This window comes from Eucalyptus grandis, chromosome 3 (genome assembly GCF_016545825.1).
Source record: "Eucalyptus grandis isolate ANBG69807.140 chromosome 3, ASM1654582v1, whole genome shotgun sequence".
Classification (NCBI taxonomy): Eukaryota; Viridiplantae; Streptophyta; class Magnoliopsida; order Myrtales; family Myrtaceae; genus Eucalyptus; species Eucalyptus grandis.
Window position 1 is genome coordinate 62,463,715 of NC_052614.1, and position 13,335 is coordinate 62,477,049.

The following is a 13,335-nucleotide window of genomic DNA, read 5'->3' on the forward strand; positions in this document are numbered from 1 at the left end:
ATGCCTAGTAGTTGGCATTTATATCTAGTAGTTGAACACTTATGTCGATAGTTGAGGCGGTGTGATCTCGTCCGCCGGTAGAATTCTAGATCAATGGTTGTAATCCGAGGCCCTCAACTATAAAAATGGTGTCCTCCTTCATTTGTAAACATCCACTACTTCTTTCCAGAGCTCTTCTCTCTAAATCCTTTATCTCTCTACGATCCGAGTAAGGCGAGCAAGTGAGCGTTCGACCAAGTAAGGCTTGGCTTAGATGCTTTGGCGATCCAATCCGATCCTAAAGTGCCCGAGTTGCCGCGCGGTCACGATCCAATCGAACGGCCCGTGACTAGCCAATCGATAGCTGTTTTGTCCACAATTTCTTTGAACTTCTCTCACTTTTAGAGTCCAACAATCAAAATTTAATCTAAAGTTTAACACCTAAAAAAAATTGCGTCTAATATAACTTAACAACATATAAACTTACTATATCTATCTCAATCAAAGAAAAAAAAAACTTTCAAATATGTTTTTTTTTTGGGATACTTCACAGAAACTTTAATTAAGCTCAACCAAAATTGGCAGTCACAAAAAAAAAAAGTCAAGGTGTACAAAAGCTAATTTACACTGGGGTCGTTTTGCAAATCCGTGTATTTGATGGGGTGAAACTCTTAAAACCATGGATAGCTGCTTGAAGGCAAGTGCTTTAGCGTTGATGAAGCATAAACCCTTGCAATCAGACATCCCAAAAACCCTCTCTGCTCAACCCACTCGTCGGTTGCCAGCTTCTCTGCACGCGTACCATCGAACGGCCACGAGCCAAACATGGTTCAAAGCATAAAAACCCAAAAAGCCAAAAGAAAGAACAAGGTCCGAGCTTTTCCCCGAATTCACAAGAATCGTCTCAATTTGACATCCGGGTGGATGACGAATGGAAGAATCGCGCTTACACTTTTCAAGAAAAGGTGTTTCGTAGATCCCAGTTGCTAGAAGGCTGCTCCTTTGGTGGTTTTTGGAGTACAGGGATCAAAGTTCGGAGATGTGTCGTCTTCGTTTTCTCAATTCCTTCAATGCCTACGAAGGTGTGGCAGCCAGGCGTGGACAAGTTGGAGGAAGGAGAAGAGCTTCAGTTTGACCGTCTGCTTACAATTCCCTTCACGCCTTCCACATCGGCTGGCCTTGCCTCAGGTGCTTTTGGATTGTGGGTTTTGGGTGCGTTTGGGAACCACTTTGGGGGAAAGTTTTAGGAAAACGCAAATATTTTTGAGTTAAAGGTGTTTTCCAAAACGCTGTGTGTTTGGTAAATTGTACTTTGAAAGCTCTTTGTGAAGTACTTTGAGCAAAATGGTGTTTGGGGAATTAACATTTACAAAGGAATTTTGTGGTTAAAAAAATTATCAAAAGAAAAATTTTAAAAAAATGACCGGCAATGGCGGTGGTCGTCGGTGACCTCCGCGACCACCGGCGACCTCCAATGGACCCGGTTCTTGGGCAGCGAGGAGGTCGCGCGACCTCCGCCGAACTCCACCGACCCCGGATCCGGGGCGGCGAGGTCGCGCGCGCCGCGTGGCGCGGCCTCGACCTCCGGCGACCCGGATGGGCGACGAGGTCGCGCGACGCCGCCTCAACCTCCGGCGACCTAGATCCGGGGGCGTCGAGGTCGCAGGAGGACCTCGCCGCCCCCGGATCTGGGGCGAGGTCGGGCGACCCCGCCGCGACCCAGATCCGGGGGTGGTGAGGTCGCGCGACCCAGATCTGGTCGCCGCTCGAGCCTTCGACACCTGATTTGGTTGCAACCACCCGGCACCGGCGAGGAGATGGGTCGTGCGGCCCGGCGAGCTCCATGCGGAGGTCGCCCGACTCTCCGACGAAGATCACCTAGGTCGCGGCGTCCTCAGAAGGCCGTGGTTCGCCTAGAAGAAGATGAACAAGTGTTCATCCAAGGGCACGCACCAGGAAAAAAAAAAAATTCATGAGGACAATTTTGGAAAAAAAAAAAAAAAAAAGGTGAACAGTGTCTCCTCAAAGATGCCGAAAATCTTTGAAAAGCCCGCGCAACCCCCCACCTGGCCAAACTTTTAAAAATGCTAAGATTTTGCCTAAGTCCTTCCAAAGTTTTTTGCCAAACACCATTTTTTTTGCCCAAAGGACTTTGGACTCAAGGGGCTTTGGGAAGTGGTTCCCAAACGCACCCTTTGTCCCTGTCTGCTTGCAAATGCTGGGAAAGACTCACTTTTAGGCTGTGACAAAATTTCAAAAATAAAAATTAATTTTTGACTAGAAATCAATTTTTTAATTTCTATTCCCAGGACAAATTTCGAAAGAAAAAATCCATTTGATAACGACCAAAATTTATATTTCTGAAACAAAAATTCGTTTGATAACAAAATAAAATTTATATTTCTAGGAATAGAAATTGATTAGATAACAACATAGGAAATCCTCAAATATAAAATAATAATCGAAATAATATTAAAACAACATAGAAAATCCCCAAATACAAAATAATAGTCGAAATAATACTAATACATTACAAAAGTTAAAAATACAATTTCATGGAAATTTCTGGCGCCATTTTATTAGCAATTGTTTTCCTAAGCGTATTTATTTGGTTTTCCTCCTCGGTCAATGTAAATGTATCATTTGCAAGCTTATCGTATGTTCGGATAAGAGCGCGGAAGTATGAATATGGGCCATTCATGGCGCCTATAAGATGGAGTTTATAAAAACAAGTATTATACAAGATTATCAACAAAATAAAATTAATGATATAAAGGAATATATGAGAATTCTACCTTAAAGTAACGTTTATGGTTAGGAACCAATCGAGGGAAGTCGGTTTATTTTGATTCTCAAATTAAATCAGTCTAGTTGTCCATCCCTAATATCTTTATTGTTGCTCAATGAATCTTTAATGGCCCTTGCATAGCAAAGAGAGAGATTCTCTTGAATCTCTTGCCTTCGAATTAAAATTCAAGATTGTGTAACAATCTAATTATTTTGATTTTGCAAGAATTTTGAATTTGTAAAAAAATAAGGTTAAATTTCTAGGCACGTTTCTATTCACCTATTATGTAAGAACTTTTTCTTCAACTAGCCATGCACATGCATTTTCTAGAAGGAAATAGCCCCATTATTTTTAAGTAAGCATTTAAGAACTTTGGTTGTTTTTGAAAATTGGGGACCCATTCAATTGCTTTTCATCCTAAAGAGGAAATTAAAAAAAAATTGAAAAAAAAAAAAAATAAGCAAAAAAGAAAAAGAAATTAAGTTGTGGTTAATAATTTAGCAAGAAAGTGCAATGTTCTTTTAAAAATTTTAGTTTCGATTTCTATTTTAAACTAAGAAGTTAAAAATTTTCGATTTCTTCAATTTTTTATTTCCGAAATATAAATATATTTGAAAATGAGAAATCAAATGCGTTACCAAACAGTTTTATTCCAATTTTTGGGAATAAAAAAACATACAAATTAAGAAACATAAATTTTGTCATGCGCGCCTTTAGAGTTCAACAATCAAAATTTAATCTAAAGTTTAACACCTCAAAAATTTGTGTCTAATATAACTTAACAATATATAAACTTATTATATCTATCTCAATAAAAGAAAAAAAAACTTTCAAATATGTTTTTTTTTTTGAATACTTCACAGAAACTTTAATTACAGCTCAGCCAAAAATGGCAGTCAAAAAAAAAATAAAAAAATCATGGTGTATAAAAGCTAATTCACACTGGGTCGTTTTACAAATCCGTGAATTTGATGGGGGTAAAACTCTTAAAACCATGGATAGCTGCTGGCAAGTGCTTTAGCGGTTGATGAAGCATAAACCCTAGCAAACATCCCAAAAACCCTCTCTGCTCAACCCACTCGATCCTCTTCCCAGGGATCCCGGGAACCCTAAGAGAGCCGCCGGCTCCAACTACCGTCCATGTACGATCCATACTAGATCTGACCAACTGTCCGCCGTTCACCGGGGCTTCGGTCGCCGGCTCCCTGTCATCAGGTCACCAACTTCTTTGACCTTCCGGCACTGTTGCCAGTCGCGTTTCTCTGCACGGGTACCATCGAACGACCACGAGGATGGTTCGAAGCATAAAGAACCCCAAGAAAGCCAAAAGAAAGAACAAGGTCCGATCTTTTCCCCGAATTCGCAAGAATCGTCTCAATTTGACATCCGGGTGGATGGCGAATGGAAGAATCGCGCTTACCCTTTTCAAGAAAAAGTGTTTCGTAGATCCCAGTTGCTAAAAGGCTGCTCCTTGGTGGTTTTTGGAGTGCAGGGATCAAAGAACGGAGATGGGTCGTCTTCGTCTTCCTCAATTCCTTCAATGCCTACGAAGGTGTGGCAGCCAGGCGTGGACAAGTTGGAGGAAGGAGAAGAGCTTCAGTGTGACCCGTCTGCTTACAATTCCCTTCATGCCTTCCACATTGGCTGGCCTTGCCTCAGGTGCTTTTGGATTGTGGATGTTGTCCCTGTCCGCTTGCAAATGCTGGGAAATAGAGAGTCATGTGAATTGATTCTCAAAATCTTTCTTTTATTTAAACGGAAATTCTCGGATGATTGTATTTGCTACTTAGTCTTGTTTGTTGAGTGCATTTGCTGAAAGTTGATTTCTTGTGGCAGTTTTGACATTGTCCGTGATACACTGGGTTTGGTTCGCACTGAATTTCCACATCAAGTTTACTTTGTTGCTGGAACTCAGGTGAGTGGTTTTGCTGATTCAGTTTTTGGTTATTGTGTATGGATGGGAGATATGGTCTTTGGAAAGGTCCGAGAGCCTTTTTTATGCTGTCTTTCTGGGCATTGCCTTTTTTTTTTTTTTTCTGCTTGGAGCTTTTGTTTGTCCTGAGAAATATCATTATTAGGAGCGGTAGAATCCTTTATCGGTCATTAGTGGGTAGGGTGAAAATTTGCTTCATGAAGCTCTTGGTCCATTAGAGGAGTATTATCTATTTTAGTGTCACTCACAGCATTATGTATTTTTATCACTGGCTATGTAGTTTCCATCGTCACGGGACTACTGTTATTTGCAGGCAGAGAAACCTACTTGGAACTCAATTGGGATATTTAAAGTAAGCAACATTACTGGTAAAAGGCGTGAACTGGTGCCATCCAAACCTACTGATGATGCCGATGAGGAGAGTGACAGCAGTGATAGTGATGAAGATAGCGACGATGAAGTTGGTGGATCTGGGACGCCAATTTTGCAGGCAATCTCTTGTTCCCTTAGGGCATTTTCCTGAGCCTTATGACAAGCTTACTGTTTTGGGAAATATGGTGTGATTTCACCTAGTGATTTTGACTCTTGATCTTTGGTTTTATTGGCAGCTAAGAAAAGTAGGCCATGAAGGATGTGTTAATCGAATAAGAGCTATGAATCAAAATCCCCATATCTGTGCATCTTGGGGAGACTCTGGACATGTGCAAGTGAGTAGGTTTTGCACATTTGATTCTTATTGGTTGTTGGCTTGATGCCTCAATTGAGATACTTGATAGAAGAAGGCGTTGTGCAATGGGTTTAAATGCTTCCTCTTTGCTTAATTAGGTCATTTTTTCTTAATGATAAATCAATGGTAGCCTCAAACTTTTCTAGACAAAGAAGAAGATTTCTTCTTCTTCTTCTTCTTTGCAGATATTCTCATTTATCAGATCCAGGGTATTATTTGTAGCATGAGCTGATGTGGCCATCATTCCTTATGTACACTTGCCTATTTTGATCACCAGTTTCTTCTTATGTATAAGGAACATAACACCACCTATCACCAGCTAGTATTGGATAACTTCTTCATTTATTCCATTACGTGCTGAGAGATCTCTTCACTGTTGAGCCTTGGCATATATCTTTGCTGTGAAATGAAAGTGTTGACATTGTCTTAAGCACCTTCTTTAGCCTGCCACTGTCTATCTAAGCAATCATCTTATGCACCCACTAGAATATGAATGGCATAATAAATGGTGATTGACTAGGTTTTCTTATTGGAACTATTCTAAACAGCATAGAAAACTTTCTCCACGTTCTGGTTGTGGAATTTTGTGTGTATGTTGTGCGGGCAGGGCAGGTGTTGGTTGATTTTCACGTGGACTATGAGATATTTAAGGACACCTCAGTGACCTTTGTTATGCTTATTTAGTTGTCTATGCTTGTGTTATTGCAGATATGGGACTTCAGCACCCACTTGAATGCATTGGCTGAATCAGAAGCAGATGTCAGCCAGGGAGCTTCCTCAGTTTTTAATCAGGCTCCATTAGTGAAGTTTGGCGGCCACAAAGATGAAGGTTATGCCTTAGATTGGAGTCCTCTTGTACCTGGGAGGCTCGTATCTGGTAATGGCAATACAAGTTCCTATGAGATCTATTTTTTAATCTATTGTTGCTAAGTGTGATTGGTTGTCTCTGTATTAATTGCACTTGCAGGGGACTGCAAGAATAGCATCCATCTTTGGGAACCGACATCCGGTTCAACATGGAATGTTGATTCCACTCCATTTATTGGACATGCTGCAAGTGTTGAAGATCTTCAAGTACATTTATGAACACTTCCTCCAGTTAACTACAGAACTATGAGCACCAGCTTTCATGCCATTTAATATTAAGCAATTTCTTACTATCAATCCTGCAGTGGAGCCCCACAGAAGAAAATGTCTTTGCCTCTTGTTCAGTCGATGGAACTATTGCGATATGGGATACCCGTTTAGGGAAGACACCAGCTGCTTCTTTTAAGGCACATGATGCTGATGTGAATGTGATCTCATGGAACAGGTTTGTTTACCCTTAGTATGTCCTATATGCACCCTCATTTATACCTCTGCCTTGCTGATCTCATTGTTGACCTGGGAATGATTTGAATCTGTTTAGGCTGGCTACCTGTATGTTGGCATCTGGATGTGATGACGGGACATTTTCAATTCATGATCTTAGATTACTCAAGGTATTTCTTATCTATGGAGCATTTTCAATTCATAGGTCGGAAGGAGGTGACATGTTGTGGAAACCCTTTAGAGCATGACTGCATGAGCCTCGATAAAAGCTTTACTTACTTTGATACTGATTGCCTTTTCAAGCGGCACCTTAACAGAAAACATTTATCCAATCTTTTTCTTTGTCTAGCGATTTTTCTGTTGAGTAGCTCTTCTTCATCTGCTATGATCATGTTTTTAGTTCTTCAGAAGTGCATTCTGACCTATATGTGATGGTCTGTTGGCAGCTTCCTGTCAAGTTAGCCTGCACTCGATTCTTTTTATTAGCTAACAACAGTTTCTCGCCTTTTGCTCTTCCTTCTTAATTCTTCTTCTCTATTTCATAACCTCCAAGAGGAAACTTCCTGCCCTGGTATGCATCAAAGCTCATTTACTTGCATTTTGTGGATACACGTGCTTAATCTTGTGAAGATGGTCTGTTCCCCATGAGGATGCTTTTTCTTTATTAACTGCTTCTTGCATGGTTTTATTCAGGCATATTTTTCTCTACGTTGTCATATAAAAGCGTAGGACTTTAAAGGGATCTCTTCAAGTGGGAATCATAAATATTTTTGCTCGAGTACTTGAAAACTTTTAGATCCTTACTATGTTGTGGCTTTTTTTCTTTCGGCAGGAAGGTGATTCTGTGGTTGCTCATTTCGAGTATCATAAACACCCGGTTACCTCAATCGAATGGAGCCCACATGAAGCCTCCACATTGGCAGTATCATCGGCTGACTGCCAGCTCACGTAAGTTAATATGCATATCGGGGACTGCAGAAGCAGCATAAAATGTCAATTATTCAATGCGATGATGGTAAATGATTTGATGCTCTTGCTGAATTCTCTCTTTCTTGAGCGTTGATGAACAGAATCTGGGATCTTTCCTTGGAAAAGGATGAGGAAGAGGAGGCAGAGTTTAAAGCCAAAACGAAAGAGCAAGTGAATGCCCCAGAGGATTTACCTCCGCAGCTCCTCTTTGTTCACCAGGTACGATGCATGTCGTGGGCACGTGTATTAGGTGTTCTCTAGAAGTAGCCCTTTTCGTTTCCTCATGCTCAACCGTCTCTGCTTTGTTAACAGGGACAAAAGGACTTGAAAGAACTGCATTGGCATGCTCAGATTCCAGGAATGATTGTATCTACTGCAGCAGACGGTTTTAACATCCTGATGCCCTCGAACATACAGAGCACTCTTCCTTCAGATGGTGCCTGAAATTTTGACCGAGACCGAACAATACCCAACACCCGGCCTAATTTTTCAAAGAACAGAGGCCTAAGGGCTGTCCAACCATGGAGTCGCACAAACCGCAGTGCAAATTTCTGTGTACATTGTGATGCAATGATGAGCAAGTTTGACACAGTAGATGATGCAGCAACATATCGTGCTCATAACTGCGAGTTGCGTCTTTTTTTTTTTTTTTTTTTTTCGTTTGTACGGTTCGTCTTCCTTGCTATGCTTAGCTTTGTTGTCCCGCCCTTGTAATGTTTTCCCCATGCGAAGGTTTCTGGGAATTTTCAGTAGAAAATTCGGTCGTGGTGGCCATCCTCGATATTTTGGAATGTTTGGTAACTTGAGAGATTTTTTTATCATAAGCATGGGCATAAGTTTAATGCACATACGGATACTTTAGAGTCTGAATTTGTAACGTTCATCTGAAGCATGTGGTTTAATTTTCTGGTTTGCTTGGTGGGTTGTGCTTTTCTTTTAGAAAAGTAGCTTCAAACACGCGTGTACTTGTAGGTGGAGAAGAGGGAATATACTGGTATATCTCAGCCAGAAGATCTCCAATCTTTAGTTGTCCAGATGACTGGAAGTTGGTGGATGAAGTGTTCGGCAATTCGGTTGTCGTTATCATTTCCGTTCTTCCAACGACTTCCCACAGATTTTTTACATAAACTTTCTCGAATGTCTTCAAGGTCAAATACGTTACCAAATACTGTCCAATCACAGCCAAAAACACACGTGGCGGAGGATTCAGAGCGCACCACCACGAAACCACCACCTCCCTTCCTTGGTTCGGACTCCATCGATAGGACTACGATCGGTCTGGTCTTCTCCGACAGCGACCCCTCACCCGCCCATCGATCTCCGCCCAAACCCTCCTTCGTTTTCACTTCATCTCTTGACCAGCTGCAGACCCAGATCGAGAGCCCGCCTCGTTTGATCGATTCTTGAAAAATTTCTGCAATTCTTGGGCGGAGCAGAGGGTCTGGAGCTCTCTCCGGAGGGAAAGCTTCGATCTTGCGACATGGGTTCCGACAAGCAACCCACGAATCTCGACCAGGAGGAAGACCCGCCGAACCCATCAACCGCTCTCCTCTCGTTCGACACCGACTCGGCCGACGAGTCGACGAAACCGAAGGCCTCGGCGGCTCAGAGGCCTGCGGCCACCGTCGTCCTCGTCTCTCTCATCCTCGTCACTTGCGTCGCGGTCTCCGCCGCCGGCGCCTTCGCGTTCCTGTTCTTCTCTAGACCTTCGCCTTCCGCTCCTGCCGCGTCCTCTGCGGCGCCGGCGGCAGCGGCGCCTGCGGCGTCGAAGGCGTCGAGTTCCGATTCCGATTCGATCGAAACCACGGCTCGCCCTCTCAAGAAGCTGCAGAAGCCGGTGGTTCTTCTGATCTCGTCCGATGGGTTCCGGTTCGGGTACCAATTCAAGACCGCGACCCCGAACATCGGCCGGCTGATCGCGAACGGGACCGAGGCCGAAGCGGGCCTGATTCCGGTATTCCCTACTCTAACTTTCCCTAATCATTACTCCATTGTCACTGGCTTGTACCCTGCTTTTCATGGCATCATCAATAACCACTTTGTGGATCCTCATAATGGGGACACCTTCAACATGGGTAGTCATGACCCCAAGTGGTGGCTCGGCGAGCCGCTGTGGGAGACCGTGGTGAATCATGGGTTGAAGGCCGCCACTTACTTTTGGCCAGGGTCCGAGGTTAATAAGGGATCCTGGACTTGCCCTGAGGGTTACTGCCGGTTTTACAATGGCTCGGTGCCGTTCGAGGAGCGGGTCGATACAGTTTTGAAGTATTTCGACATGCCTAGTAGCGAGATGCCTGTGTTCATGACCCTGTATTTCGAGGATCCTGATCATCAGGGTCATCAGGTTGGGCCTGACGATCCTCAGATCACCGAGGCGGTTGCTAATATTGATAGGATGATTGGGAGGTTGATCGAGGGTCTAGAGAAGAGAGGGGTTTTCGAGGATGTTAATATAATCATGGTTGGTGATCATGGGATGGTTGGGACTTGTGATAAAAAGCTGATCTTCTTGGATGATTTGAAATCTTGGATTGATATCCCGGCAAATTGGGTGCAATCTCACTCTCCGTTGCTGGCGATCCGTCCGCCTTCGGGTGTGTCACCAGCAGATGTCGTTCAGAAGATGAACGAGGGATTGAGATCGGGCAAAGTTATGAATGGACAGTATTTGAAGGTGTATCTCAAGGAAGACTTGCCAAGTAGGCTTCATTATGTGGCGAGTGATCGGATTCCGCCCATAATAGGGTTGATCGATGAGGGATTCAAGGTGGAACAGAAGAGAACAAAGCACCAGGAATGTGGAGGAGCGCACGGCTATGACAATGATATCTTCTCCATGAGGACAATCTTCATTGGTCATGGTCCTGAGTTCGCTAGGGGGCAAAAAGTCCCATCTTTTGAAAACGTTCAGATATACAACGTGGTCACTTCAATTTTGAAGATACAGGGTGCTGCAAATAATGGAACTGCTTCTTTTGCGAGCTCTATTCTTTTGCCTAGCCCGTGATGCTTGTCTCTACAGCAGCTTCTGATCAGCCTCACCTCACCGGTTCTAGGACATCAGCGAAGCAAAGCGAGCATTGTAATATAATGCGGAAGACATGTATCTAGGGGTTTGCCTAGGTAACGGGCATGTATCTAGAAATCGGGCGGTTCACTAGGAAGGTGAGGTTCTAGAATGCTTTGGATCACTCATCGGTTAGTAATGTGGCATATAAGTTTAGTAGTGGAATGCTTTTAATTTGCCTAAGTCAGTTCCATTCATTATGAGCTCAATTTGTAAGAACGTAAATGATTTATGTGACACCGATGATACATGTTGCCGAAGCAGCATCTGGTGGCAGCGATTGACGATCCTTGTGTTCAGGTTGTAATTTGTTTTAAGTACTCCGTCCTGGAAGGTAGATTTTTGAGATAATAAATTTCGACATTTCATGCGTATACACGCCAAAAGCTTTTTGAGAATTTGTTGCCTGAGCTAGACAGGGGTTCCATGTGGAGGTGGGTGTGGTGGTGGGCTGGTGGCAGCAACAGTGACTTGCTAGTGGCTGTATTGATGGAGGTGGGAGCAAAACTGGAGGTGAAGACAGAGGTAATTGAACGGGGGACGGGTGGTCGCGCCACAGCTGCTGGTGATGTGGTAAAGGCAAAATTACAACTCAAAATGTGTTACTGTTTAACTTGTGGAGCGTTTCCTGTTTATTCATATCTGCAGAATTTTTCTGATGAGAAAACCGTTTTGTGTGGAAGATCGATCCTTTTTGGTTTCTTCTTTGCATCGTGTCTTTCCTGCCGTAAATTTTCAATGGCGAGTAATTCCACCTAGAGTAGGTAAATCTCGAATCCACAAAGTACCTCATGAACATCATGGATAATGCAAAAGACTTGAGCCAAAGCCTAGACGGATGGCCTAGACGTGAAATCGTATCTTGAAGCCATGTCCGTGCGCCTGTTTTGCGCACAGATCCTAGATGGTTATCTTTCTTTCTGTGGTTATCTTTCTCTCTGTTGTTATGACTAACTTTGCATCGATCTTCCAATTGGCTATGGCTCATAGACCTTGATTTCACCTAAGGCAAAGGAAAATCTGTCATTACGAAGGGAGTGCTTGAACGAGATTTCTGTGTGAATCAGCAGTAGATGTCTTTATGAGTGAGATAAACGCAAACATGACGAACATCTTCCACGTGCCCTGGTGCCGACTTCTCCAGACGCAAACGCAACCCAGTCATCAGGAAATTTTTACCAATTATATAAGGGACAAAAAACTAACATAGCTCCGCGATTGTTGTTCTCATTTGTCAAAGTCATGGCCGTTTATTTAGGGGGGGACGGTGGGCTGATCCAGCTTTTCTTCTGGACGTGGATAAACTTAATAATGCAACTCAACTCAACTCAACATGTGGAAGAAGGAAAAAAAGAAGAAGAGAAACGTGTCTCCCTTCATGGAGACAATGAACCAAGACATGAATCCACAGAGAATTTTCACAGCTTCTGATGTGCTGGCTACTGCATTAGAACTGTCTTCTTCTGTTGTCTGTTAATACTCGGTCTCTGCTTTGACACAAAGATGAATTTGTCAGGAGATCTGTCTATACTCCGATCTTTCTAATATTGGGAAGCGCAGATCAGAGTAAAGGCTTGGATCACACAGTGAGTAATTCATGTTGTAAATTCCAAAAGGAACTCCAACAATTTTATATTCACTTGAAATAGACAGGTATGATATCATCACCAAGTCCCTTTTTGGGTGAATCTTATTTTAAAAAGCCGGATATTAATTCTTTAATTAATTAATTTATACATCATTAGTGGTGTGTGTATATCATTATATATGTAGCGTAAAATTTCAGGTTATCTGGTTGCGTTACTTAGTCTAAATTATCTTGAGCTGTTTCTTGCTTGCATTAATAATAAAAACCACAGTAAAATGCTCCAAAGTCACTTCATTTTGTATTATTGATTTGGGTTCTACTTGAGTGTATATTTATGATGGATTTTCAAAGCAACCTAATTAAACTACACTAAGTAAACATGTTGCCTGCCTAAGGGTGGATGTGGAATAAATTCGTTACACTGATAATGGATTCTTTCCTAATATATTTAGTATATTCTTGAAATTCTTCTTTGTTGTGTAGCTAATATCAAAAGAGGGGAGTCACTTTGACAGAGAAAAAAAAGATAGAAATAGAGTGGGGGCAAATTTGTTCCTTTAACATCACACTGTAGAACCGGTTCCTATTGTTTCTTTAACTGGAATCTATCCTATACATCCTGGAAACTATAACCCAAGAACCGCCCAATTCCTTTTTCTTATTTCATCTTTTAAAAGGATAGAATTTAGTAAAATATCTCTTTATTTGCAATCCAGACAAATAATAGTTACATGGTAGATAGGTTCCAAACTCCAAGAAATTTCAAACCTGAATCAATTTTTAGAAATGAAACCTACCTTAAAAAAATTCCAAAAAATTAGATCCAAATTGGACCAATGCAATGCCAATGCTCCCTTCTACATCAAACGAGCTGAATCTTTGGAATTTGTGGCCAAAATTTAGGTAAACATTAAATTCAAACCCCCAATAAAAATCGCCCCATTTTCCATGAGCCAAACTTTATGGGATTTGA

The 13,335-nt window shown here is 42.3% G+C and overlaps 2 protein-coding genes across 2 annotated transcripts; both read left to right on the forward strand.

The window, feature by feature from the left end:
* Positions 1–3,780: 3,780 nt before the first annotated feature.
* LOC104438314 (glutamate-rich WD repeat-containing protein 1) lies at positions 3,781–8,620 on the forward strand. The gene is made up of 12 exons (XM_010051429.3): positions 3,781–4,107; positions 4,260–4,426; positions 4,604–4,682; positions 5,014–5,190; positions 5,309–5,407; positions 6,136–6,304; positions 6,395–6,501; positions 6,600–6,739; positions 6,836–6,908; positions 7,571–7,686; positions 7,809–7,926; positions 8,020–8,620. Exons 1-12 carry the CDS (start codon positions 4,060–4,062, stop codon positions 8,149–8,151), a joined length of 1,425 nt encoding a protein of 474 aa, XP_010049731.2. The 5' UTR covers positions 3,781–4,059; the 3' UTR covers positions 8,152–8,620.
* A 249-nt stretch (positions 8,621–8,869) lies between these two features.
* LOC104438313 (venom phosphodiesterase) lies at positions 8,870–11,160 on the forward strand. The gene has a single exon (XM_010051428.3). The coding sequence runs from the start codon at positions 9,188–9,190 to the stop codon at positions 10,712–10,714; it is 1,527 nt and encodes a 508-aa protein (XP_010049730.2). The 5' UTR covers positions 8,870–9,187; the 3' UTR covers positions 10,715–11,160.
* The last annotated feature ends 2,175 nt before the right edge of the window (positions 11,161–13,335 follow it).

Bases quoted from the DNA above. Each gene is read 5' to 3' on its own strand.
- LOC104438314 (XM_010051429.3), top strand. From the start codon at position 4,060: ATGGTTCGAAGCATAAAGAACCCCAAGAAAGCCAAAAGAAAGAACAAG. The intron at 6,909-7,570 runs GTATTTCTTATC...TTCTTTCGGCAG, and splicing joins ATGATCTTAGATTACTCAAG to GAAGGTGATTCTGTGGTTGC. The intron at 7,927-8,019 runs GTACGATGCATG...CTTTGTTAACAG, and splicing joins AGCTCCTCTTTGTTCACCAG to GGACAAAAGGACTTGAAAGA.
- LOC104438313 (XM_010051428.3), top strand. From the start codon at position 9,188: ATGGGTTCCGACAAGCAACCCACGAATCTCGACCAGGAGGAAGACCCG.